The 27,083-nt window shown below is 47.7% G+C and overlaps 8 protein-coding genes across 8 annotated transcripts; 6 read left to right on the forward strand and 2 right to left on the reverse strand.

Moving 5' to 3' along the window:
* Window positions 1–1,353: 1,353 nt before the first annotated feature.
* On the forward strand, window positions 1,354–3,056 carry I303_104679 (uncharacterized protein; the record flags this gene model as incomplete). Its single annotated transcript, XM_018407644.1, has 4 exons — window positions 1,354–1,703; window positions 1,779–1,903; window positions 2,034–2,357; window positions 2,428–3,056. The coding sequence occupies 4 exons, from the start codon at window positions 1,354–1,356 to the stop codon at window positions 3,054–3,056; spliced, it is 1,428 nt and encodes a 475-aa protein (XP_018262855.1).
* Window positions 3,057–3,686: 630 nt separating this feature from the next.
* I303_104680 (uncharacterized protein) lies at window positions 3,687–6,062 on the forward strand (the record flags this gene model as incomplete). Its single annotated transcript, XM_018407643.2, has 10 exons — window positions 3,687–3,715; window positions 3,810–3,850; window positions 4,117–4,144; window positions 4,219–4,298; window positions 4,418–4,570; window positions 4,688–4,890; window positions 4,982–5,115; window positions 5,206–5,366; window positions 5,481–5,782; window positions 5,922–6,062. The coding sequence occupies 10 exons, from the start codon at window positions 3,687–3,689 to the stop codon at window positions 6,060–6,062; spliced, it is 1,272 nt and encodes a 423-aa protein (XP_018262854.2).
* Window positions 6,063–6,720: 658 nt separating this feature from the next.
* I303_104681 (uncharacterized protein) lies at window positions 6,721–9,698 on the reverse strand (the record flags this gene model as incomplete). The annotated part of the gene is made up of 10 exons (XM_065969004.1): window positions 6,721–6,744; window positions 6,831–6,911; window positions 7,031–7,357; window positions 7,429–7,854; window positions 7,970–8,047; window positions 8,166–8,255; window positions 8,428–8,526; window positions 8,676–9,056; window positions 9,199–9,366; window positions 9,501–9,698. 10 exons carry the CDS (start codon window positions 9,696–9,698, stop codon window positions 6,721–6,723), a joined length of 1,872 nt encoding a protein of 623 aa, XP_065825076.1.
* A 437-nt stretch (window positions 9,699–10,135) lies between these two features.
* I303_104682 (uncharacterized protein) lies at window positions 10,136–10,591 on the reverse strand (the record flags this gene model as incomplete). Its single annotated transcript, XM_065969005.1, has 1 exon — window positions 10,136–10,591. The coding sequence occupies one exon, from the start codon at window positions 10,589–10,591 to the stop codon at window positions 10,136–10,138; it is 456 nt and encodes a 151-aa protein (XP_065825077.1).
* Window positions 10,592–11,411: 820 nt separating this feature from the next.
* I303_104683 (uncharacterized protein) lies at window positions 11,412–13,471 on the forward strand (the record flags this gene model as incomplete). The annotated part of the gene is made up of 7 exons (XM_018407641.1): window positions 11,412–11,736; window positions 11,856–11,903; window positions 11,978–12,088; window positions 12,201–12,400; window positions 12,541–12,786; window positions 12,971–13,213; window positions 13,325–13,471. The coding sequence occupies 7 exons, from the start codon at window positions 11,412–11,414 to the stop codon at window positions 13,469–13,471; spliced, it is 1,320 nt and encodes a 439-aa protein (XP_018262852.1).
* Window positions 13,472–15,037: 1,566 nt separating this feature from the next.
* Window positions 15,038–16,309, forward strand: I303_104684 (uncharacterized protein; the record flags this gene model as incomplete). Its single annotated transcript, XM_018407640.1, has 2 exons — window positions 15,038–15,894; window positions 16,027–16,309. The coding sequence occupies 2 exons, from the start codon at window positions 15,038–15,040 to the stop codon at window positions 16,307–16,309; spliced, it is 1,140 nt and encodes a 379-aa protein (XP_018262851.1).
* Window positions 16,310–16,813: 504 nt separating this feature from the next.
* I303_104685 (uncharacterized protein) lies at window positions 16,814–18,933 on the forward strand (the record flags this gene model as incomplete). Its single annotated transcript, XM_018407639.1, has 3 exons — window positions 16,814–17,581; window positions 17,677–17,818; window positions 17,915–18,933. The coding sequence occupies 3 exons, from the start codon at window positions 16,814–16,816 to the stop codon at window positions 18,931–18,933; spliced, it is 1,929 nt and encodes a 642-aa protein (XP_018262850.1).
* Window positions 18,934–22,194: 3,261 nt separating this feature from the next.
* Window positions 22,195–27,075, forward strand: I303_104686 (uncharacterized protein; the record flags this gene model as incomplete). The annotated part of the gene is made up of 17 exons (XM_065969006.1): window positions 22,195–23,424; window positions 23,478–23,522; window positions 23,579–23,619; window positions 23,676–23,947; window positions 24,041–24,216; window positions 24,283–24,461; window positions 24,512–24,565; window positions 24,621–24,727; window positions 24,789–24,926; window positions 24,995–25,088; window positions 25,147–25,290; window positions 25,353–25,883; window positions 25,941–26,100; window positions 26,162–26,236; window positions 26,298–26,413; window positions 26,482–26,887; window positions 26,962–27,075. 17 exons carry the CDS (start codon window positions 22,195–22,197, stop codon window positions 27,073–27,075), a joined length of 3,882 nt encoding a protein of 1,293 aa, XP_065825078.1.
* Window positions 27,076–27,083: the final 8 nt, after the last annotated feature.

Genomic DNA, 27,083 nt, shown 5'->3' on the forward strand with positions numbered 1-27,083 from the left:
TGAGAATGCGGAAGGCAAACCCCGCTCGTGCGTTTGTCTGTCTAGTTACTTTGAAACAAGCGTAATGCGTAATTAGCTATACGTCATCGCTTTCAAGACAATTAGTCAAATGACCTAATACCGCCGGGAAATCCTGTTTTCTTGGTATTCCTGAGCAAATTTAACGCAATTGATCATCTGCCCCATAGATCTATCTGCATAGGCACTAATAACTCTCCCTTATTCCCATGTCCCGCGCTTGCGGGGTAAAACATCCACGAGGAGCATGGAATATGTTTTCCTGTGTTTGAAACTTTGGGTCTATGCTTTCCCACGAGACTGATTCATCTTGTGGGGGCTATGCATGCTTCATGAGATGGCCAAGTATGACCGACCTCAAGCTCGAGTTATGGTAGTGAATAAATACAGTCTTACGCTTCCGCAGCAACGAGAACAACACCAATACAAACGTACAAACAATAACGGACGACTCCCGAATAGCTTTCGGTCAAACGGGGATCCTTTAATTCCTAGTATAACTACTCCCGAAAGTCAACTAGCACGACGCTGTCGTGTAGTCGAACGCCTGGAAGAACACTACAACGACGACATCGTCGACGACCGAAGGTATCATTTGTAATTGACTGACTCGACTAAATAAGTGGGGAAGATAAGGGGTCAATTGATAGTCTGTCTCAAAGGAAGGTCTCAAACACAAGCAGCTACGGAATCCGGTTGCTGTGTTGATTGATGTGCCCCATCAATCGTCATCGTCACAGCCATAGCCGCAATCACAAAATCACGAGTGCAAGATATCAGGGGAAAAAACAGCGCATTGCCGCATTTCATCATTCCAAAGGACCTTCTCAAACGAATAGACCAATTACTCCAGCAGGGGGTCAATGCTCAATTGCGGGGGTCTAGTATGGTTGAGAAGAAAGGAATTATCTAGAACAGGTAATTGCGCATCATCAGTAACTGCGTCATCAAGAGACCTGGCCTATCGCTAAACCTCGAAGAAAGGAGAAGAAAGTATATAAACAGAAGAAAAGAAAGAACAGGACGGAGCTTGAAGAAGTTATGACTCTAATTCACCCCATTCAAAACTAAATAATTCAACTTGTACACGACAACGAGCTACGACACTCAACGTACGACTTACAACCTAAACACCTATCCTTCGTTAGGTTCTTCTGGTTCTACTTCTATTCGCTTAATTATATCAATCCACTTCCATCTATCAATCAATTCATCAATCAAACGACGCATCTTCCCCACCTCTCCCTGCAAGATATATAACATCAGCACCGGTGACCCATCTCATCTAAACATCAGACACAGACATCAAACCAGAGCAAAACGACAAATCCCAAAATGACAACCGAATCGACCCCCAAGGCGACTTACGCAAAGGTCTCTTCCATCGCGCAATGGATCACCTACTTCCATCCTACTACAGGCATCTTCAGATCCCCTTCGTCCGACGGTGAATCGATCGAACATCTTGATATCGACTTGAGATACGTCGAACATGAATACCAATTACCGAAACCCAAGAAACACGGTGGAGAGGATGAAGTTGAGCTTCCACTCAACAAGGGGATCAACCTGCCTCGAGTGGTAGTCCTGACTATGAGAGGTGGGGAGTATGTTCAGGACGATGAGAGTCGTATGGAGTCGTTAGCTGAGGTTTTGGCCGCTGTCAATCCTGTTGAAGTACATTGGTGAGTAGGCTTCTTTTGATTATTGGATAAGAGGGATGATAGAAAGCTGACGTGATGGAAAATTGGTTTGGTCAGGATCAACGCTGCTACAGACCCGTCTGAGCAATTAACTTTCGCTACTCACCTCGTCCATCCGGCCATCATCGCTGCGGGTGAGCTGTGGTCTAGGAACGGTACTCTGAGGAAACTCGTCGTTCAAGGTGCGCATCAGTCCACATACTCCTGCTCCATCCTTTGATCCCCAGGGTTCTCTCTGCCCAAAGCTCGTCCTGTTTTTTCTATTTTTGGGGGTCTGGATTGTTGACTTTGATTATGTGTTCTTCCAATCAGGTGGTTTCCCCGTACCTAATCTCACTGCCCCGACACCGTTCTCCCTTACGCCAGCCGCTACACCCTGCCCCTCTCCTGGACCCGCAAAAACCTCGTTTGGCGCTTTGACAATGTCACACCCCGCTTCTCCGTCGACCAGCAAGTTCGGTCATGGTCTTTCATCAGGCTTGCCAGCTTTGAGCACCACCAAGCCAAAACCGATCGACGAGGAACGACTGAAAGCTCGAGCTGAGCGACAGAGATTGGCCGAGTACTCCCTCAAGCCGCGCTTCGAGTATGCTTTCGGTACTTGGACGGTGAAGGAATTGAGATGGAGACTTGATGGTGAGTGAAACATCCCGCAGCCTTATTCTACCCTGTATGTGTGGGCGCTGACGAGACGTTGTTGATACAGGTCGATACACCCCAGCATGCAAGGTTTCAATCATAACTCATCTCCTTCGAGCATTCGGAACCTCTTTCCCATCCTCTTCCAGGAAAGCCGACATCGACCTGCCCAGCATCATCCTCTTCACATCAGTTCCTCGAGATATCGTGACTGAGATATCCGAGCTGCCTAAAAAGCTCGAAATCGACTCCGAAGTCCAAGAATATCTCCAGGATATCTTCTTCGTCGCCTTGGACCAATCTCATTGTCCCGCATCCAGACTCTGGTCAACCTCCGATCACGACACTCAAGATCGGATCCGACAAGGAAGACAGATCAAAGCTGAAATGATGCTTCTTCAAGATGCGCGACTTGACTTCGATCTTATCCCTTTGAACGAGTTAATCGAGGTTCATAAGCCCACTCTGAACCTGCCAGATAGCAATATCGGGAATCAAGAAGCGTCACCTGCTTTATCGGATACCTCGATCTTGCCCGGTGAAACGGAAGCTCCGACCGAAGATGAGGGCGAAGAAGCGATCACACCGGAATTCCAAGCTAGTCCTGTGGTTGATCCGTCCGATCTCGTCGCGAGGGAGAACACAAAAGGCGAACAGGTCATCAATCCTTCGTTGTCCAATTCCCTTGTCCTGTAGAGTCGGAGGAATTGATCGAAGCATGCAGAATGGTTGTAGATATGTGTAACATGTTTCGCTAAGAGTGCTTGTCACGACCAACCATCGATCGATGCAAGGTGGACGTATCTCGTAGTTTGACATTGATGGTCTTCTGTTAATTGAATCCGTTCCTTGCAGAAGCACAAGCAAAATGTAGATTGATAAGATATGAATGACAAGGGAAGTGCATGTATGATTTATGATGATGACTTCTTGTCCAGATAGCAATGGATCATAGATGAACTGATACTTCTTGAGTGACAAAGATGCTGCATATGCTGCATTACGGTATGGTAAGTTGTTCGAGTAGTCCTACAAATCGGAATGCATGGGCATCGGAGAGATGGATTTCCCAGTTATGCCAAGTGCAAGTAAGCGTAAGTGCGGCGATGTCCGCTGTCTGAACTGAACTGAGCGGCCCGCGTGTAATAAAGGACCTGAAAGGGCAAGTGTACTCGAGTAAATGCTGTCGTCACCAGCAGACAGCACCGACAACGGCATCACTCACAGCCTCAACCTATTCACCAACTATAACTAGAAACATCTTCAATCACATTCGAAATATCACTTCAGCCATCGAAACACTCAGGCAGTAATACACAGACCAAGATGAAGGGATTCACAAAAGCATTACAGCGGTGAGCGTCAATACAGACAGCCGTAGCTCATTGCATCGGCAGAGGGGATACTGGCTTTCTTGGCATTGCTGATACTTGGTTTTGTGTACTATAGGACACCGCATAATCTGACGAGTAGGATTGGGATGTCGAAGAGTGAGTCAATCGCCTTCAGTCGAGTCAACGGATACCTCGTCAGTATGCATGAGGAGGAAGGCTAGGCAAAATGACGAGCGATGACTCCGAGGGTGGATGGTGGTGGGGACAGGGGATAGCGTCCGCTGAACGTCTCGGCATCACTCGGATTTCCGGATGCTTTCAGACGCATGAAGAGATACTTGGAGGATCGAGGATGGACATTGAACTTGTGGAGGATCCGAGCTTGCGTGCTGACTATACTTGTTTGAACCTTCCCTTCGCAGAGTCGACCGATCCGGAATTCAACGATTAGTAAGTAGACTGCGCATCCTGCCTCCGATTGATGGATTCGAAATACTGATTATCTTGTGCTCAATCTTATGTAGTGAGAGGAAGTTCGCTGCGATTGAACAAGCATGTGAGAAGATGCTGAAGGATTCGACTGTGTTCAGAGACTCAGTGTCGAGTGAGTCTCGTATCTACCGTCTGCTCTCACCCCATACTCCACACTGCCTCTTTGACTCTCGAACCTGCAGTAATCCCAAGCTATGCTCATGTATTGATGGATCGTGTTCGATAATGCAGACCTCCTCTCCTCCGGTTCATCGTTCTCGGCATCCTTAGCCACCCTGTTCTCGCCCATGGGAGCGGAATACAATCTGGCCAGCAAACATCCTCAAGCTGAAGTGACGGTGAAGAACATCTCGGTGTATCAAGGAATAATGGAGGAGATGAGAGGTGAGTGGGTGCCTGTGGTATACTTGCGGCTCGCACTTTCAGATCATCCAGTATCACGCTTCCATGCAGTATGCAGAAAAGGCTTAGTCTTTTGCTAACACACCATTGATCTGCTAGAGACCCTCTTACCTGAATTGGAACTTATCGATTCTCGAATTGTCCAACCTTGTAAAGAGTTGAACGACATCACCAAGAAAATTAGAAAGACTATCACTAAGCGTGAACACAAGTTGATCGATTACGATAGACACAACAATTCTCTGAACAAGTTGAGAGAGAAGAAAGAAAAAAGTTTAAGCGATGAGAAGAACCTGTTCAAAGTGGGTCAAGAACAGAGTCGTTCATCCACCTAGCTCCTGTCTCCTATTTTGTTCGAATCTCGCAGATGCTGATTAGGTGATTATGTTTCAGGTCGAACAAGACTACGAGATTGCCTCGGGGGAATATGAGCATTACAATAATCTGCTCAAAACTGAGTTACCTCACTTCCTTGGGATGGCCACCAGGTTCATCGATCCCATGTTCCATTCTTTCTACTACATGCAGTGAGTCATAGTTTCTCTCGCACCGGTTCCACACACAGTATCTCGTCATCTCTGTACCTTGAACAACTGCTAAATGTCATCCTGAACCAGACTCAACGTGTTCTACATTATCCAAGAAAAACTGCAATCATTCGCAGATGGTAAATACGATCTGTCACGAAAAGACATCGAGAGCATCTACCTCGAACAACGAGGCGATACAGCAGAGCAAATCGAGGAGATGGCCATTGTCAAGCGAATTACCTCCACTGGTGAGTATGGATCTCTACCCTATGCTATTTCATGCAGCCCTTTCGTTTCTATGCTTGAACAGTGCGAGTTGCAATCTGCTGACCGATCATATCATCTCCCGCTGTACTCTTTAGCTAAAATGCTACATGCTCATCGATCGGCATCTGGAACACCGACACGAGCAGGATCCATAGCTTCCCGTACCACCTCGGGCTCATATCTTGATCGAAAAGACTCGTACTCGTCTAGTGCACCTAAGAAAGAAGTCTTCTCGCCTCCTTCGAGAACAGTCGCTGCTCCACCACCGTATACATCGACCAACAGCTCCGCCTCTATCGGAACTAAGAAAGCGCCTCCTCCTCCGCCGCCATTGAAACCTAAGCCCAGCTTCAATAGGGCCGTTTACGCGACTGCCATTTTCGATTTCGAAGCTCAGGTAAGTTGCTTCTGTGCTTCCCCTTTTCCACTCCTCGCTTGCTCTTGTCCTTTGTCGCTTTGAGGTGAAAATGCGAGAGCGACGGTGTCAACAGGTCAACGGAAAGGATCATAGCTGATTCCGAATAAAAACTGAACAGGCCGAAGGCGATTTATCGTTCAGAGCAGGAGATAGAATCGAGATCATTGAGAAGACTGAGAATCCGGATGAATGGTGGACTGGGAAACTGAATGGCGCTACGGGTGTCTTCCCTGGAACGTATACTCAAGTCGATGCTTAGTATGATCTGCGGCACGCTCTTTTCCTGATATTCGACGAGATACAGTATCATGGTTCTATTCTCCTGCTTAGGAGGGATGAGAGTGCCTATATTTGCTTCAAGGGGTACAAGGTACATGAATGTCGATAGATCGAAACGTAGTTGGGATGCCTCCATGCAGAAAGGTTGTAATCTTGGCCACGGCCACGAGCAGTATAGCTGACCTGCAATTACTACAGTACCATACAGTAGTATATTCTGGATCGCTGACTCGCTAACACTGTTTCATAGCTGGGGTCTGGCCAGCTAATACATTTCTACTGTACATACTGATGACTCTGAGAGGGTATCGCATTTAACAGGATCTACAAAGGATTGTCGCCATCGAAGATATGGGGGGACTGACAGAGAATGAGAGTGGGGTAGGCCAATGATACAAATAATACAAAGTGACATGGGAGGGAAAATCTACAGTACTGTAATCCAGGAATGCTTCACATAATGCTCTGAGGGGAAGTCAGAAGATCCATCATTCCCTGTTGAAGTGTCTTTGCTTTTGGCAGAGCTTGAGATCCAGGCTGAGATTGAGACTGAGACTTAAGGAAAACAGTCGAAACCTCTGCTTTACTTCGTTCGCTCGATGAGTGGTTCTCGAAAGATCTGGCTTGACACTGTTGGTTTACAATAGCGGATCGAGTTCTGCCTAAAAGGTCGGGGTGGTGTCAGTACGTGAGTACAGTGTATCAGCTATCTCGAGCATCTGAGTAGATATAGATATAGCTGACTCACGAATGGATCTTTGTTGATTTGGGCGGGCTCACCATTCCCAAGCATCTTCAGTGTCGGCCTACTGCTACTATCGAGCTGAGTCTGCAAGTGATATATCGGAATCAGCTCTGGTCTTGGACTGTGCGGAGATCGACATCGATTATACAGTTGACACCAACGCTAACGCCAACGCTAACGGCGATACTGATAACGACACTGACTTTGACATCACCATGATCCCGTTCATCCTTCACCTTTAATCCACTAGCCTGAGCATACCCCTCTAACCACCTCTTCCGACTGTCTTCTTCCGCCTGCTTACTCCTAACCCCTTCCCTGAGTTCTGGTACGGATGCAGTTGGTGGCGCAGGCGAGAAGAGACTTATTTCTTCTTTGGATAATGGGGTATCCATTTTTACAGGTTGAAGAGGGATAGAGTCCATCGTGAAGGCCAATAGTGCTCCACTTTCTTTTTCTTTTTCTTTTTCTTCCCTTGCCTTCCCGTTATTCGTGATCTGGAGTGAGGTGCTGAGTCTCTGCGATGTGTTCTGTGAAAGCAACCCGTGCCACCAAGTCAGCTATGAATTCGTATATCTCATAGGAAACAAAGCTGACGCACCTTTTCAACGGGTCGCTCCTCATCATCCATTTTCATGTGTCTACCTTGATACTCTAGCCCATCTTCATCAGTGATCACCTCTACCACACCACCACCACCACCACCACTGCCATCGTCATTGAGATCCGTCTTCAAATAGTCATTGGCGTTCAAGGAGAATTTGGGTCGATGTTGATCTGCTGAAGTCGGTTTCGGTTCGAGCAACTCTGTCTTATACCTGTTTTTATCGTATTCAGCTTCTTGAACTTGCAGCCCCATCCGACTTTGTTTGGCTTCATTTCCGCTTTCATGCTCTCTTTCTCGTAGCCTAGAATTAAATCTCAAAGTGGAGACCAAGGACAAATGCCTCTCATAAGATCTTCTCAATTCTTGAAATCCTTCGCGAAGCTCGTTCCGCTCGGATCGGAGTCTGTCTGAGGTCGATCTCTGCCCGCCCAACGAGCCACCATCATCATCAGCTGGCCCTTCGTGCTATTCCTGTCGCGTCGCACTGGAATGATTGCTGCTTGTCGAAGTGACCAATGGTGAAATCCAGACTCACCTCTCTACGGAGCTCTTCTTTGACTCGCTTGTATTCGTCCGGACTGCCTTTCTTGATTTCCTCTTTCAAAGTATGTAACTAAGTCGTATGACGTGCATGTTCAGTATTGATTGATCCTCGCGAAATTTGACCGAGAACGAGGACGAGGACGAGGACGAGGACGTTCTGCTGTATCGAGAAGAAAATGACAACGCACGTCTTCCTTGAGCTCTTCAATAACACTTTGCAAAGCTTGATTCTCCCTTCTCATGAGATTCAACTTATCTGACATCTTGGAGTTGTCATGCTATACCAAACCATCATCAGCGTTCGTTCATTCTGTTTATCCCAGCCCATCCCATCGCATCGCTTCTCTTCTCATCGCATGTCGCGGCAGAGTCCATGACCCTTGGCTCATGCCACTTGTCGCCACCTCTGAGCGTAGCATTCTGTGAGTTCGCCGATGTAGACACACTCACTTCTCGTCCCCTCAATTTGACTATGATCCCCTCTTTCTCTCGATAGGCATTATTGTACTTCGATGTGGCGGCTTCTACTTGCTTCTTCAACTGAGATTTCTGCGAACGTGAAGAAGACAAAGAAATATTATTGGTCCATCACATGTACAGTATCATCGTGAGCACGCACGAAAGGCTCATGCCTATCAACAGCAGGAAGGCAGGAAGACCATGACCATCTTCATCTGCAGTGCCTTGACTGTACTCACATCCTCTTCGAGATCCTTGACTCGCTTTTCAAACCGATCTTTACCTTCCTGCAACGCTCTATCCCGCTCTTCGACCTCTTTCAACTTCTCTTCGAGGTGTTTGACCTGCTTCGCCGAGATACTCTGGCCCTTCTTGGACGATTCCACCTGGAGCTCTAAATCGGATCTTCGTTTCTTCTCTTCTTCCAATGTCCCTTGAAGGGATGTACTGAGAGTGTCTAATTGATCTCGTTCTTTCATAATCGCCTCAAAAGTCTTATTTTGGCTAGTGAGGCGTTGTTCAAGGTCGAGGACTTTGTGTTCGGTGTAAGAGAGTTGGTCTCGCTGTGAGGAGATTATGGAGTTTAGAATGGTCGTTTCTTGCTTCAAGGAGAGAATTGTCTGTGTAAAATAAGTACACAGAGGTAAAGTACGATTAGTACATCACTTGCGCATCGGGTCACAAATGACCGCGAAAGACGACATGGTATACCGGAACGATAGCAGGAGAATCCGAGTCGGGGGTGGTACAATAGTAGCTTACCTGGGTGGTATCCTCGCCACGATGGTAGGAATGCGAATGAGCGAAAGGAGCGGCACTTCGTCTACCCTCGTCGATCTTGTGTTGCATCTCCTGAGCTCGGGCTAGCGCAGCTTGTTTCTCCCTTTCGAGAGCTGCGAATGTCCCAGCTTCGTTTGGTCGAGCAGCAGCCTAAAGACCATCATAAGCAGTGCATTGAGGTGAGTCAGTCAGGGAATTACCAAGACTCCAACAGGAAGATGAACACCAATGAAGATCGTTTTACGGAGAATGCCATTTTGCCAGTAGAATACTGCTGGACTCACTGAAGGGTCTCCACTTGGAAATGAGAGTGAGGCACCGCCGTAAAACGGATTAGTAGGATGTAAGCTCCCCGTACCCGGGGGTCTTTGATCAGTATATGCGCGATATGAGTCTGTGATAGGAGGATGAAGGGGATGAGAGCTAGGATCGTATCGCCTGTAAGAGGTTGAAGGCAAATCTTGCTGTTGGAAGTAATTCATTTTCTGAGTTGACTCTGCTTCTTCCCCTTCCTTGGTTTGAACAGAAGCAAAGGGGGTTGGATTTGCAGAGTGCCCTTTGGGGCTACGCCTGCCTTGTCTCGTGCCCCTTGAGGATCCCAATCGCGATTGTGAGTGTGACTGGGCCGAGTGGGGGGCTAGGGCAGTATCGTTGTGTTTGCGATTGGAAGATGCGATCCAAGTATCGACTTTCGCTTTTGAGCCTGGACTCCGAGAATGAAAGATGGACCGGGTGGTAATTTTCTCTGAAGGCCTGGAGAGGGTAGCGGGATTGTTCTGCAGCTAAGATAAAACCAACAGTGAGTGTAGGGCACAAGTACGTCACCCGTCAAATTATAAAGTGGATACGAAGATACAAGAATCGAGAGAAGTAGATAACAAGAAGATTTGAATGGGACAGAAGGGATAAGGAAGAAAACCTAGTTGAGATATACACAATGAGGACATACAAGCGAGTCATGTTTTGTGAGTTGCGCACGGTCTTCCATCTTGTCCGAAACGGAGATTCGGCTGAGTGTGTTGCGTGACACAGACTGAGAATTGCTCTTCTTCCTTCGCGTTGGTGTAGGTGGACTTCCCCATCCGTCATCATCGTCGTCACAGCTTCTTCCACTATCCCTCCTGCTAGGATGCTCAGTAGCCTCATGATGCTGAGAGAAGGCCATCTGGGGCTTCTTGGGCAAATAATGCTTCGTACGAGCAACAGGTGAAGGGAAGGATGAGATCTTACTTGGATTTGATGATTCCGAACGAACAGTCACCGAGCCAAAGCCGAACGTACTGGGACCAACAACGAGAGTCTCTACTTGTCTTGTCTGTTGAGCTAGTTCGCGATAGAACTTCCCTCGGACTCCCTTCGTAGCTGTGACTGGCATCGTGAAGTCTTCCGTGCCGTTTCCTTATATCAGTAACGCGATAGCACTTCCATAATATGATGCAGCTTTGTATGAAAAACAATTGGAAAGGTTGAAAGAGGTCGATCGGCCGAACAGACTGTTGGAATCATGTCCGACGAGAATGTGGATATCCGTGCAACCTATACTTCAGATATCTCGTTAAGTTTCAAAATGCAATTCGGCTCTGGTGCATCTATCATGACAGCATGGCGATCGGTGCTGCTCACTTGTTGTCCGCACCATCAATCATGAGTGATTCCTGAACATGAGGTTTATTACTCATTCAATGCCGACCTAGTTTCCACTAACTTGAGATACGTACATAGCACGGAACTTCTACGCATGCATCGCGAGACAACTTGGTGGTCTCAAAGCTCGCGCCGAATTGTCCTACTTTCCAATCACACCTTCGCCACTGCCTTATCTGCCACAACTTCCACGTGTGCAAACACATTATCTCCGCCGGTGTCCCCTTTCTACGGCAATCCTAATTGCTGCTTATGCTATCTGTCAATACCAATACACGAATACTAGTACTAGTCTTCTTTATCGACAACCAATCACCCAAACACCATACATCCTACATCACACGCCGATCAATCATCAGTAAGAAGCAATATCATATTCAATCATACACGCACTGACCTCCAGATCTGTCTCAAACAGCGCAAATCATCAATATATCATAAACGTCATTGAATAATCATCTAAATCACAAGACATCCCTCATACCTCTAAACCACCTGACCACCTTCAACTACCCTAGGGGTCAATCTCGTCGGATTGAAACATACTCAACATGTCTCAACCAATACCAATATCACCTCAAACCTCCACATCACTTAACAGAGCCCCATCTACCTCTTCTAGACCTATACGGAGACCTTCCATCCAAGGTGGTTCGGTCGGCGTTGGAGGATCAGGTGTCGCCAGACGACCATCAAGAGCTACACATCCACCAATGATTCAACAACGGTCTTTGTCTCATCCTGAAGCGCTGGAAGCACTTCGGAGCTTCTTGAAAGAACGCTCGAGCTACGATGTCTTCCCTGTCAGTTTCAGGTTGATAGTTCTGGATACCCAGTTGAAGGTTAAGAAAGCATTAGATGTTATGCTTTTATATGGTGAGTCTTTACTCCCTTTACCTTTACACGTTTACACCTTTCCACCTGTCGCAGTGTTGTCTCCCTCATTAGCCGTATGAACAGTGCGGACTTGCCTGATGCTTATCTATCCGATATAGGTGTCGTGTCTGCCCCTTTGTGGAACACGTCGACAGCGAAATTCGCAGGTAAGTTGGCCCCCAAGTACAGATAGCGAAGGGCATGGGTAATTGAAGCTGACGAGTGATCATGCAATACAAAGGAATGTTCACGGTGCAAGATGTCATCCACTTGATACAGTACTATTACCACACATCTTCATGGGAAGGTGCGACGGCGGATGTCGAGCAGTTCAGGCTGCAAAGTATCCGAGGTGAGTTCTGCAGTATCCAACTTATACGACCGTTGCCCCAGCTTCGATAAGGGGTATTCGTACGAGACCCAGTCATCGGCGAAAGTTTGTGCTGATTGTAGGTGTTCAACAGACATCGAGAAAGCCTTATCGGTCCCGCCTCCTCCTCTTCTCTCCGTCCATCCCCTACGTCCACTCTACGACGCATGTCGATACCTGATACGAACCCATGCTAGAAGATTGCCATTGATAGATAGGGATACTCAGACCGGCGGCGAGGTGGTCATCAGTGTCTTGACTCAATATAGGGTATTAAAATTCATAGCTATGAACGTGAGTCTGTGAATCAAGTCTCCGCACAAATCATCGAGAAGCTGACGAGATCAATGACGAACTGCATCACTATTTAACACCAACTCATTCTCTCATCACTGTCATTACGCTTTACCCTCAATCTCGTCGTCCGTCACCAGTGCCGAGACATAACTCAATACCTCACCGCGTCCGTGCAGGAGATGGGCATCGGAAGCTATGTTTCGCCTGAATCTCACCCCGACCCATCGAATAACCAGAACAAATATTACCCCTTGGCTACCGCTACCATGCAAACGACCGTTTTCGATGTCGTACACATGTTTTCCGAACAGGGAATCAGTGCAGTGCCGATAGTCGATGATAATGGAAAGGTTCTGAATTTGTATGAGACTGTTGATGTCATTGTGAGTACCATCTTCCGCTTGCACTCAAGATATAACACAGAAGCAATGTCTCCGGCGGGGCACAAGCCTATGAACACAGCATCAAACGATGAAGTGAAGGAACCAAATGAAGGGGTCGAGGAATCGGTCGGCGACAGTGATTGGAGGCTCGTTTCCAGAAGCTGATGTTTTCGTCACCTTGCAGACGCTGGTACGGAACGGCGCGTACACATCGCTGGACTTAACAATATCACAAGCCCTCAAACAACGAGCAGTAGATTTCCCGGGTGTCGTCACTTGCTCACCACGAGATTCTCTATCCGCTATCTTCTCATTGATCAAGATTAGAAGAGTGCATAGGCTGGTAGTTGTTCAGGGCAGAGATGATCCCCATCCGGGTAGATTAGTGGGAATTATCAGTTTGAGTGATATCATGAGGGCTTTGATTGTGAGTGCGGTGCTCCCTACTGCTCGAACTACCTTTGTGATCTCTGCCCTTCAGATGATATAATTAAGTGATCAAAGGACAACAAGCTGACTTGAAGACTGGTCATCGTAGGGCTCGGACATCCCGCTTGGTGGTGCTGGAGTGGGAGCGGAGGTGGTAGATAAAGCATTGAGAGAGGAAGAAGCTGAGACTGCAGGAGACGACTCGTTCGCCTTGTCTGAAGGTAGCTTGTCCACGGGTCAGAGTCTCGAAGGGTAGTCGACGGGGTCAAGCTCGCGCTCTTCGTCATATGCTCGCCAGCTCGCACGCAACTTCTTACATGAGGTATGAAGTGCATCAGTGCAGGATTGAACATCAATAGAATCGTTTGTATTGTATATATAGCTGGATTTGGATTTGGATTTGGTAGACATAGAAATGGAGATGTATCATAGTCACGCAGTCGTACAACTATTCATTGGTGTACGGCGCATCCGTACATAGAACAAAGGACCAAGGAGATGGGCATGACGTCTCCTGGATGAGGCTACGAGTCTGGACTATCTGAAGTACATTCAGTCTGAGTCGTGAGGTGTGAGGTGGAATGGACACGCGTCTTTGCGAGTACGAGGGCGAGTCCAGACTTCTGAGTGGACTGGCCTATCGGAAGATACCAAAAACGAGGGCGTTTAGTGGCGTTCCTCTCTCTTGTCCCTGAAAAGCCGATCCGTTGAGAGGTATTTGGTTCCTCTTTACCCTGATCTGACACAGAGTATCCTTGTTTTTGGTTTTGGGATGTTGAGATAGATGCATTGGATGCTCATGTTGAAATAAGGGGAGGAACTAGGATGATCAACAAGCACGAGTCACGAGTGACGGGTTACGAGGTACATGCTACGATCTGAGAGCTGGATGAGTTGGTAGATTGTCGTCGTCTTCGATGTGTATGGATGATGCATGATCATTGATCTTCTTACTGGCGATATTCAATGTCTCTTCGATAATTATAATTGTTCCTCATACCGTGTTATCGTGAACCGGCGGGCAAAGAGAGATCACAGAACCCGGACTGGATCAAGAAGAGGTACTTGCGCAACTTGATATCGGAGGAAGAAGGAACATCACATATAAATATCGGGTGCCGGGATCGATACTGGTCTCGTGTAAGTGATATTTCTGTTTCGATTCAATTCCCTGGTAACGGGTCATAAGGAAGGTCTGTGCGCAGGGACAAGGAAAGAGGTCAATGTCAAGGAAAGAGGTTCGAGCGTTCTCGGGTAGACAGGTCTGGATGTTCCATCTATTGTTCAGTCCAGATGTTCGGTTGCTCCGTGGAGAGTGAGGGAAAGAAGAGAAGGATTTTAGGTCCGGCTCGGCTCACACAGGAAAGATGTGTTGTCTTGTGTTTTGGCTTACGTGCGTTCTGAGCGGAGATCTGGAAATGAGGAAAAGACTGCGTATGATCTGATCGTCAATGTGCTCATCGCACATTAAAATGCTTGTTGATCATGATTGAATTTGGTTGAAGTTGCATTTACTGATTTGATTTATCTCATTGTGTCTCATAGCTTTAGTCACTCCATCCTCTCCCCTTCACCTCACTCACATCTCATCTCACGCTCGTCCATCCCATTGAGCGCCCAGCCTCGTCTTACGATCCTATAATTCGCATCTGAGACTCTGTACTGGTTGTCGACCACCTTCGACGGTACGCTCACTTCAGTTCCAACCAAAATATCAAAATTCGACCGACGCATATCATTCTCGAACCCTCCACACTCAACCAGCAATCGTTTCAATCTCATCCGCCAGAAAGCTCACTGAATATCGCAGAATCTCACAAAGATGAAGACCCAATTCGTGTTATCCTTGGTCCTGGGTTTGATGATGTCCAGATCCAACGCATCGGCTCATGCTCACGGAATACGATCTAGGCATCGGAGCAATGATCCTGCAAAGCGCATACATCTAGATGAAATACAATCGGATATACCCCCACCACCTGTCGCAGATATATCTACACCTCAACACGATATAGAAACAGATTCAATTTCAGACGTTATTTATGCCAGAGCGGATTCGTCCAACTCCTCAACATCGTCCATCACAAACTCAAGCGCAGCAAACTCGATGTCTTCATCCTTATCTTCCTCCTCTTCGTCATCTCTCCCCTTACCGCCTTCTCCAGCCGTGACGACACTTCCCAAGCCTATACCGAAACCCCTAGATCTCTCAATATCCACCAGCCTTTCCAGTAGCTGCATGGTCTACTTGACTACGCTTCTATCAACCCAAGAATTCATTTCCGACTGTTTACCCTTCTCCCTCTTACTTACCACTTCAACATCTTACTCCTCCCTGTTATCAAGCTCGATCCAATCAGGCAATTTCACAACAATAAATAACCTCATATCGTACACGTCTTCCCCTGGGGCCGAGGACGGCGGGGACGGAAGTGGGAAATGTGAAGAATACATGAACACGGTGGAAAGCGCTTTGACCTCGAATAAGAACTGCGGTACCGATTTAAGTAATAAGAACCAAGTTGTGAAACAGACCAAGAACTCGCTGGGAAATTATAAACTCATCAAAGAAGTTTCGGCGTTAGTAGATGAGGATACGGGGGTGTATTGTTATTTGCAGGCTGTGAGATCGAAAAGGCCGGATGATGCGTATTTGTGGAATTTGCCAAGTGGGATACCGTGAGTGGTCTGTCTCCCTTTGAATTACGAATCACAAAGCACGAACCACGATCAGACCGGAGTATACTTGCAGGCGCAATTAAAAGGTCTGTTGCTGATTGTTTGCTTTCGGCCACAACTTCAATTGTTTAGTATGCCCGATAAATCGGTACCGACCTGCTCGTCTTGTTCAAGATCACTGTTGAATACGTATTCGGAATACACATCGACAACACCAACGCTGAATGCGACGTTGGTCAAACAAGCTATCAACAGAGTCAACGATGCGTGCGGCGCATCATTCGTCAACCTCAGTGCAGTAGCACTATCAAGCTCGTCAGTAAGATCAGTACACAGTAGTATGCTGTTCAATGATCTGTACGGATGGTTCTTGGGATCAGCATCGATGTTGATGGTGTGTCTGTTAGTGATATAATGGAAGAAAAGTTAGTAGGATGTAAGGGAATATTAGTTGTATGTTTTAGTAAATATGTGTATACGCCTTGATATAGTCGCTTTCGGGATTCTGTCAGGTCAATAGTAGGAAGAAGCATGTACAAAGACTATAATACGGCATATGGACAATGGTTTTGGTAGTGATGTTGACATTTGTCAAACATGCCTCATGAAGACCTAAAACAGTCGCGCACACTCTGCCACGTGGATCCGATCTGTGACCGGAATTACGGCGATATGCATCAGTACTCTTTCGCCACCACCGTAGACGTTGTCGCTTCAGAAGGGTGTTATTTTTGTGTAAAACATTTTCAACCTTTTCTCCAAAACATCCTCCACTTGAAACGTCCACTTGAACACCAACAGACCATATACCATCATTCAACGATATCAGAGCACAACATCCAAGACTAGATCAGAGACAGACCAGCAGCGGACAACGAATGACTTCCGATGATATAGCAACGAATGAAAGACCAACACTATGTCAACGACGTCAACGCACGACCCAGTTGACGCTGGCCAACAACAACACCACCAGCACCACGAAAACGGCCACGGCCACGGTCATCCGAGCTTTAACGATCATGTAGCGTCAGACCAACCTGAACTTGCACCCGAAGCCGATTTCTTCGCTCGATTGGACGACAGCACATCGACGCTGGATCCATCGCTGTTTGCCTTAGCAGCGCAAGTGCAAGCTGTAGCGCACGCCCATGAGCAAGGTATAGATATAAACTTCAATATCGATCCTACGTTCATCGACCCGATCTTCCCTGATGGTACGGATTTCCAGCATCTCGCTCTGAATCCCTTCACCAGTGGACTGGGAGCCACGGGCATGGGGATGGGTACAGGAATGGGAATGGGAATGAGCATTGGCATGGGCATGGGAGGGGGAATGGGTGGACCGATTGATCCGAGTCTATTCGAGATTGCGCAAGTTGTCGAAGATGTGAATAAGGGGAAGATAAAACTTGAAGCTCAGCATCAACCGACACAGATACACACGCAAGCACAGACTCAAACACAACTGCCACCTCCTTCGAGTATACCATCTGCCCCTCCGCAGATCGCTTTGACTGAATCGCAACAATCGCAACAATCACAACAATCTGTCTTGCAGATACAGAACGGCTTACATCAATCGGGGCAGACTCAGACTCACGATGGGGTCATAGAAGTACATCTTGATGATGAGATTGATCCGACGTTAAGAGAGATTGTGAATAGTCTGACGAACGCTCAACAAGTAAGTAAGACTAACGATCCTCCCGTCCACGTTGTACCATTGAGCACCAGTCGAATATCCGGGGCTTGATGCTGATATGCTGGGAATCCCGATAGTCATCTCAAGCCAATGGACAGAATCTATCTCACGCACAGGCCGCCGCTGCCATCGGCGCGCATTTGACCGATGCCGAAGAGAGGGAGAGGTTACAACGTAGCTTACAAACTACGCTTGAAGACTTGACCCAAGCTAGTTTCAGTGAGTCTTCCATAACTGCCAATCTCTTGACTGCCTTTTACCTTGTCGCGCATGCAATAAACCTTCCTGACTTGTTATGTGTTCCCACTTGACTAGACTCCCTTTTTCCTGCAAGTACTACTCAACCGCCCCATGGTGATGGCAACTATTTAAACATCGGAACTGACGGGAGCGTCATGACCGATATGTCGAATCCTCAGCAAGATGGATCGTACGCCGGGTCTTCTAACGATGTTCATACAAATGGCGGGCAGACTTCACACACCTCTCATACACCACATGATGGATCCGCTAGTAAGCGAGGAAGAGGTAGACCTAAAGGGTCGAAAAACAAACACAAAGCCGTACCTATGCCCAGACCACCAAAACCACCTGGACCCCCGCCGAAACCCAAAGGTCGTCCGCCGAAAGAGCGGACCGCGGAGGAACAAGCAGATTATGAGTTACGAAGGCACGAACGCTCTTTAGGCATCAAACGCCAGAAGGGCAGACCGAGAAAGTTTCCGGGATATTTGGTTAGGGAGATGAGGCTGAAGAAGAACCGTAAAGAATTTAACGAATTATTGAGGAATCACGAACGAAATGGTCACAGTGGGTCAGATGAGGAGGATGATGGAGAGGATGATGAAGGTGGGATCGATAATATTGAAGATAGTCCGCATCAACAACTTCAACAGCACCAACAACAACAACAGCATTTCGATATGAATCAGAATAATTATGGTGAACACAATGCAGCAGACGAGATGGCGAAAGTGCAAGAGCAGATGAGGTTGATCATGAATGTTGATGTGGATAATATGTCGAATGGTATACATCATGCCTTACAAACCAATAATCACCATCACACAACGGGTTTACCAGTGAACGGTCAACAACAACTTCACTTACACCAACCGCATCAGCAACATCAGCATGGACATCAACATCAACATCAACAACAACATCATCATCAACAGCAACAACAACAACAGCCTGAAGAGCACGATTTCGCACAATGGAATATACAAGATGGGCAGACCCTGTTAGATGTCGTAGGGATGGGTCCTGGGAATGGGGGAGTGGGCGATCATACGATGGAAGGTGTATTCGGGTTGAATCACCAGATGAACTAGAATTAGAACAAGAGCACATCGTTAAAGGTCAAGAAAAGAGTTGTTCTGTATCCTGCATCGGGCTGTCTTTTTGAGCAACATACTCATCGATCATGAATTGAATCTGGATTTGGAAGACGAGGAAAGAAAGAATTATCGAAAGAGTCGAAGAAAGAAGAACTTTGTACTACATTTGTTGTACTTGTGAACATTCATACTCATGCTCATCCACTCACTGTTGTATACTTTTCATGATTTTTGCAAGATAATAATGTATTTTCGAGTTTCAGATTTCATGCTCATGTCTCCGCCTCTCGCCTCTTGTTTGAGCTGTCCCGGCTGCTTGTGTAGGTCAGGCCGCGCACTTCACCAAAAAGGATTCCTCAATGGTTGTATAAGTGGTCCTGTGGCTTAAAAGCAAATCAAGCTGGTTTCAGATCCGTCAGATAAGATCGCTCGTTCCCAAGTGCGTAGGAATCGTTGGCCTGGATAATATGCTCTGTTATGCTAGTCATACCCCCATTCAGCTCGGCGCACAGATAGGTACTGCTGATCTTCCATTGAGGCTTCCCCTTCCGGTTGAGGGTGATTGGCACCTCAGTCTTCAATTATGAAGCGTGTGGCGAATGGCGTGTATGATGATCAGCTTCGAAAGCACACATATAGTCAGAGTCAGCAAAGAAACATCTAATGAAGGTGTTGCGTGTCGAGATTCATACCCGAAGTCAGTATCACTCACTATGTGTCAGGAAGTGACTACGAGACCATATTGATAACGAGCGGATCCTACCCGTCAAATCCAGCTCGGTGGAAATTTATCAGAGTAAGGTCAAGCCAGGCTGAAAATCCTTCGGATTTGTCTTTCGCTGACTATCCGATTATACCGTGAGATGATAGATATGCGCAAATCCACTCTCGACATGAGGTAGATTTGTTCTGTCATCGTCACTCCTCACTCGCGACCGGGAACGCCCCAGGACTCGGGTCACATGCCCAGTCCCGTGTGGAACCGAAAGTTTGGGATGGGTCGTCTTTCCCTTATTTTGGATCTTCCCTGAAAAGGGTTGTTGAGATCCCTCCAACACAAGCAAAGTACCGAGACCCGCAGTCCTCTTGATTGGCGGGAAAATGTGTCCCCCTTCGCCTCCCTCTCGACGCGACGTCGACGATGAAGACGTGACCGACCTTCGCGTCCATCTACCCCACAGAGTGATTGGCTCAGAGATGAAAAGGGGGTTTCGAATGAATTGGTTTCCCATCGAACGATACGATACGATAAAATACCGTAATCCTCGCTTTTCAAGGTTTGTTAGCTTGGTTTCAGTAATTAAAGCTACCCACTACTGAACTCAGATGTTTCGATCGAACAATCATTCTCCTGACCTAACGAGCTGATGAGTGACCTCGAATCAAACTCACTCGGGGTCGCACAAACAGGCCGACTTGGTGTCTAGAAGTGTGGGTCGGTAGGTCACAGAGTCTAATAAGTGGACGCGATTGAGAATCGAAGAATACCGGCGGAATGTGTACCGGACATGAGCATTGATTCCCATGAGAAACGGAAATCTCGTAATCTACCCTAAGAGGGCCTGTTTCAATTTCAATAGATGTTTGATCTCCGATCCTCGCCGAATGGTTCTTCGGCTTCGTCCTGTCTTTCTGAATCAGGTTAGCACAGATGTCGACAACCTGAGGCACGTTTACCTTTTTTCATTCTCGTTTTTTTTTTCTCTTCCCCAACACACACCTGACTTTACAGGCACGATAACCCTGTCTTTCAACCCAGTCTTGCGTCAGCCGACAAATGCCTCTGTTCTGTGCAGGCAGACGAAATGTAGATTCGCACTACCGCGTCATCACTTCTTGATCGATTCAACTTTAAGATCTTACCCGAAATACAGCCTCAGGACGTTGCGCTTACCTCGATTGGAAGCAGGGCAGATCCGAAAAGCATGAGTGGTTTTGTTAACGTAACGAAAGGAATAAAGTAAAATACCCGAATCACAACGTCACACGTACGTGTTTAGGACAGGCTACGGGATGCAAGTTGAAGGATCCTAATGAAGCGGATGAAGAGATAGTAGTAAGTGGTTTTCGTTGCCCTTGTGATCCAAGCTCACCATAAGCATTGACCTTACGGAAAGGACCTGACCTGGCCGCGGAAGCAAAAAAGCATACCTGTGTGCGTGTGACACTCTGCAACGTAGAGGCAGCCTGTATCGACTTGCTTGCATGAATAACGTCGATAGAACTTCGACAAACGATTCAGAAACAGAATGCGACACCAGATACGACGATGGGTGAGTGAGTACGACGACTGTTTTGCCCGAAACGCACGAGTACCGCCTTGAGTAAGCTTTGACAGGATTGGGAGAATTGGGAGGGAACAGGCCAAAGTTGAAAGGAATCCATTCGCTATTCAGATTGATTCCAGCGATCATGATCCACGACCTGCTCAATTCAGATCTACCCAGTGTAGAAAGGTAGAAGGTTTCAAGAATAGATATAGCCCTGGGTATCTCCCTATCATGTGAGTGGAAAATCCTTGAATTGCGTAATTCTCCTCGTGCCAGTACAAGGGTATCAGAATCCTTGTTTTCGGATTTGCCCCAGAACATGACAACCAGGCTTCTTGTGGGAACTCAAGGTAGCAGTTGGTCCGATAGCAGATTCCAGATTCCAGACCCACTACCCTCCTCCCTTCATCTCTACTACCAGACATCAGAAGACCTTGTTCCCTGATGATTTCGTTTTCAGGGAAGAGGATTTAGGCGGTTACCAACCCGTTCCCATAATTCCCCTCTTTCTTCTTCGTCGCCTTCCTGAAGGTTAATTGCTATACGCTACGCCAACTTCTGGTGATTCGTAATCTATTACAGAAATCCTGCAGTCTCGTACCCGTCATCGACCTGTTTCACCTTACCCATTACCTCACCAGATCAAGCAAAAACAGACATAGCTTCGATTCTCGTTTATCAACCTTGTTTCCCTGCGCCCTCTCCATCTTTGACCAAGTACTACAAATCCTTAGTCGGAAGTCAAACACACGCCAACCTTCGTGCTTTCTTCACCATCTTCCTACGTGTAATATCTATCGTATCACTACTTTTCACCATATATCTCATGTCCTTGACGGCCACATCGCCATTCATACATACATTGATTGTCGGTGTGTGTGAAGCTCATGGCACTGGATCGTCAGTCTCATAGTTCCGAAGATCGCCAAGAAAGGGGGAGGCAAAGCTTACAGCGAAGCGATCAGCTTCTCGGATCTAAAGCCCAATGAATAACTCACCTTACCGGACTATCGTCCCGCCCGACCGAAGAAGTTCCGGCAACAATCCCACTCTTCCGCCTCTCAACAGCTTTAATCCCAATGTAGGCGGCACAGGATTCCCTGATCGAACAGCAGATGCTGGGAGGACGGGCGATGGAACACCTGGAAGTATCGACAACAATGAACACAGGAATTTTCCTCAGACGACTCAAGCAGCCCTTCCTCAGCAATACCAGCATTTCTCGTCATTCTCCTCCTCGACTTCACCTTTACAGCCTCTCATGATGCCCATGTCTTCTCGCACCCTTCCACCCGCGCAGTTCCAATCATACAACAATCCTCATCTCCGATCGTCCCCTCACGGGTACCCGGAAACGATGCAACAGATGTCATCGCCCATCACACCGCACCGATACGATTTCCTGCCCCAACCTCATAGCTATAACCCCAGTTCCAGCGCAAGTGATTTGCCACCTTGGCAATATAGCAACCCCGAGAATTACAATGTTGGTTCAAGCTCGTCAACCTCTGGCTCTACCAAGCGAAGAGAGTCGCTGCCCGAAATGGCGAACAAGGACGAGGCGAATCCCTTGTTCTCCAATCGACCAATGGTGGGCACCTCGACTGGATCTGAACAGATGATCAGCGGGATGGGCAACGGTCACGGCAATGGCAATGATAGCAGGATCACCAGTGAGAACGAAACCAAGAACCAGAACTTACAGAGTTATATTCATTCTCTCACCGGGCTGGTACAGACGTCACCGGTGCAGGCAACACCAGCTTCGACTTCTTCAAATCCGTTGACCAATTTTAGAGCATGGCAACCTATCTCCCAGCCGCAACCGCCACCGCTACAACCGCCGCCCTCTGCATCTACCTCCACACCAGTCCCGACCCAGATCCGCAAACGATCCAGGGCAAGTACCTTTGGTTCGCGGACAACGGACGATGAAGTTCAGACCAATCCTGCGCATCGACAAAGCATAGATGACGGAGACGAGCTATCTTCCCGGCCTACTACCGCTGACAGAGCATCCAAGAATGGAAAAGGCAAAAGCCGTCAGCCTTCCGTTACTGCGAGGGATTTTTCGAAGCAACCTGCTAAGGGCGAGCCATCTGATGAGGCCGAGATTGACCACGTCGATGACGGAGACGAGAAGATTGATCATAGGAAGCGGAAGAGGAATAGAACTATACGAAGTTGCGTGCCATGTCACAATCATAAGCGCAGGGTGAGTCAAAGATCCCACCATGCAATCAGTCAGACTCAAACGGTGCCTCGTAGTGCGATAGGAAACGTCCTTGTGGAAGATGTACCGCTTTAGGTCTGGTAAGTGCCGGAATCGCAACTCAGGATCGAGAGCCGTGCTGATCGTCGTACATCAGACTGGTACCTGCGTATACGAGATTGACGAGCAGCGAGACATGTAAGTAGGGCGATCGATGCTACCAGTCTATACATTCGCTGAGCCCGTTGTTGCAGGAATGACCCAGATGTCATTGAGAGTGAGAGATTACGGCGCCGGATCGCAGAGCTTGAGCAGGTAGTCCGTGAACTGCGGCAGAAGACCCCCGCCAGGGCGCCCGCTCAACCATCAACCTCTTCCAATTCTGCCACTGCTACAACAGCAGTCAATTCCGCCGAGGACAGCGCAGGAGAAGATAAGAAGCGACGGGTAATCGTGGATAGATTTGCGAGATTCAAGATCGATGAAGCTAAAGATGTCGAAAACTCTGCGGCAGCAGCTGGAAGCGGTAGTAGCATGACTCCGAACCCACCGATATGGGCGCCCCAGACAATAATCTCTGCCCACTCGGAAGGTATCAAGTCCAATATCGACCCGTCAGCACTCAAGGAGAATCCTGCCGGACAATATAATCAGCATGGTCGATACGTCCATCAAAGTGATTACAAGTCCGAGCCGTATCAAACGTATCTTCTGCCTGGAGAGGAGATATCTTCGGATATAACGGGCAGAAAAGTCTATCTGGGTGCTTCGACCGGAAAATCAATGTTGCGAAGGGTAGGTCCTGCGTCCTTCTTATTGTAAGCAGGTTGGAAAGGCTGACTTCGATTTGGGTACCGATAGTTGAGAGAATTGGCGAAAGATAAAGGTGATGGCCAGCTCTTGTCGGTACCGGAAGATATCGCTTTCACGGGCGTTTTTCCGGATTTGCGGAAAACGTATCCTTTCACCACGATCTGGAGTCACGAGAATTTCAGCGCAGAAATTATTGGTCTACTACCAAATTCCGAGCAGGCTGAACTGTATGTTGATTCCATCAGCTGGAGAAAGGGCGCTGGCTGACGTACTGCAGATTATGGCGAGCTTGGGAAGAGGAACATGCTGTTTATGTCAACCCGTTCCACACGTGAGCATAACCTATCACCCTCTGACCGGACGTGAGCCTAACAGTCTGCTGCCAGACCATCGATGCACACCGAATACTCGGCCTTCTTTGCGATGTCCACGAAAGACAAAATGAACGTGCCCCTTGCTTCTCTCGCTTTATACTTGATCATCTGCGCCCTGGGTGGGTCATTTCGTAATTTCTACCTGCCTGGAGATCCGTTGATTGATAATTTACCCCTCAGGCTGCGTTATCCGTGCGACGACCACGGAATTATTTGGACAGCCAGATCCATCGCGTGTCAAAGATCTTCAGCCTCGTAAACCATTACCGACAGACTACAAGGATCTAACGTCAAGTAGGCTTCAAAGCGAGCTTTATTGTACGTATAGTTCAATGACAGGCATTGAGGATAAGGAGAACTGATTTCACAGTCTGCGGACTTTGCAGTGTCAGCGTCGTCCCAAGCATTGCGGCTGTGTGCGTTTCTTGCCAATCCTACGATGAAGACGGTCCAAGCTCAACTATTGCAAATGGTCTATCTGTGAGTGTATGCGCTGTATTCTGCGATGTCCTGCTAAAGTCAGCAACTCTGCTTGCAGATTGGCAAGTGAGAGAGCGGCAGATGCATGGACTACAGGAGGAACTCTGGTCAAGCAAGCGATTGCGCTTGGTCTCCACAAAGATCCGTTAAGCCTTGATCCCAGAATCTCGATGCGCGATGCTGAGATCCGACGCCGAGTATGGTGAGTATGATCTGCTTTGATCTTCCCATTGTTCAGGAGCCTTCACACTGACGCCTGAGCAGGTGGTCCATCGCTGGCTTCGACTGCATGCTATGTGTCTTTTTCGGTCGACCGAGCACGATAAGCTATTACTCCACAAGATTACCTCAAGATCGACCTGACGCCAACCTTTCCGATATACCAGGAAGCGCACAGCAGCTACTTCCACCTTCGAATGTACTGGTCAACGAGACTACCGAACAAACCTTTCACGCAGCGTATTATCAGTTGACCATCCCGTCCTTCGAGCTGTTGGATAGGATATTCACGGTGGATCGTCGAATCAGCAGGTCAAGTATATACGGATGGTTCTCGCCTCCGACCAAAGATAACGGCAAGGCAAGGTTCACAAGCCACGAAGACGACGAGAAAGATACTGGTCACACTTACCAGGACGCTGTCCGCCTAGCGAACGATATCAGTCAATGGTATTCCCTTCTACCAGCTGGGATCAGGTTCAGCGAGAACGATACGCCGGAATATCTCACCAGTTCAAGATCGCGCAAACAGTTGAATCAGACTCTTATTTTAAGTATCAAGACTTGGACTATTGTGTAAGTGGCATCTCGAATTTCTGCACTGATGATGTGCTGACATTCTTCAATGCTCAGCATGGTTCTGCATCGACCGTATCTCAGGCTGGACCCCACAGCTTATCCCGAATCGACAGAGATATGTACTCAGGCTGCACACTTGATGCTGAGAACGTACAAATCGATGGCGGATACGAAAAGTACGATCGCCTGGTCTTTCTGGACCATGTCATACAGGGTAAGTGTGAGACTTGCTTCTTTGGCCGTGGGTGATGAGCTGATTATGAGGTCTTTTGCAGGCTTTCCAAGCTGGTGCTGTGTGTGCGTTCTTGGCTATTCGACAACCTGGAACCCCACTCGCCGAGAAATGCTTGGTGAGTTAACGAACAATCTTACCTGTTGTCATTAATCTCATGTTCACGATTTGTTGGTCAGAGCGATCTACGCGGTGGGATCAGGATCTTCGAAGATCGATTGTCGACGTGGAACGCCACGCATCCCGTACAAGCTGATCTATGCGAGGGCTTGGTCCAGCTTGAAAAACTTGTCACGTGAGTACACAATGCCCAAACAAACCCTTAAATACAAGCCAACTGACAGGTAATCTGTCTCGTTGCAGTGCTGCGACGCACCAACGCGGCACGCCTACGCATAGATCGGCGTCTGCTCATTCTACACTTTCGACCCTGTCCTCGATGTCTCCCAATCTGTTCGGTGTCACGCCACATACGAGCACGATGTACGATCCGAACTCATCGCTTCCGACTCCCTTATCGCAGATCCAAGCGTTTCCGCCGGTTCCTGTACCCTCTCCAGCCAATGTCTCAGGATCCAACGTGCTGTTCCCTAACGCTAATAATGGGTTTGCACATAACCCACATACGCTCCTTCACGATGGCGATCAACGACCTGAACAGATGGGTATGGCTCCAAGTAATATGTTGGTCAATAATTATCCAACAGATTTCCTCGTTGGACAGCTGAGTGGTGATTTCAATGGGCCTGAGCCATTGGCTTTACCGCAAGTGAGTGCTTCCTCATGCATGTCGTATTCAGGTTGAGCTGATTGTCTTCACTCCTTTTCGCGATGATATCTCAGTTCTGGGCGAATATGTTTGGAATCAGGTTGCAGAACGAGAAAGACCCGAACTCAAACGTCATGTCGTATGACCCGAATTCTAATCCGACTTCTACATCGACCAAGACGGAATGACTAGGACA

This window comes from Kwoniella dejecticola, chromosome 5 (genome assembly GCF_000512565.2).
Source record: "Kwoniella dejecticola CBS 10117 chromosome 5, complete sequence".
In the NCBI taxonomy this organism is placed as follows: Eukaryota; Fungi; Basidiomycota; class Tremellomycetes; order Tremellales; family Cryptococcaceae; genus Kwoniella; species Kwoniella dejecticola.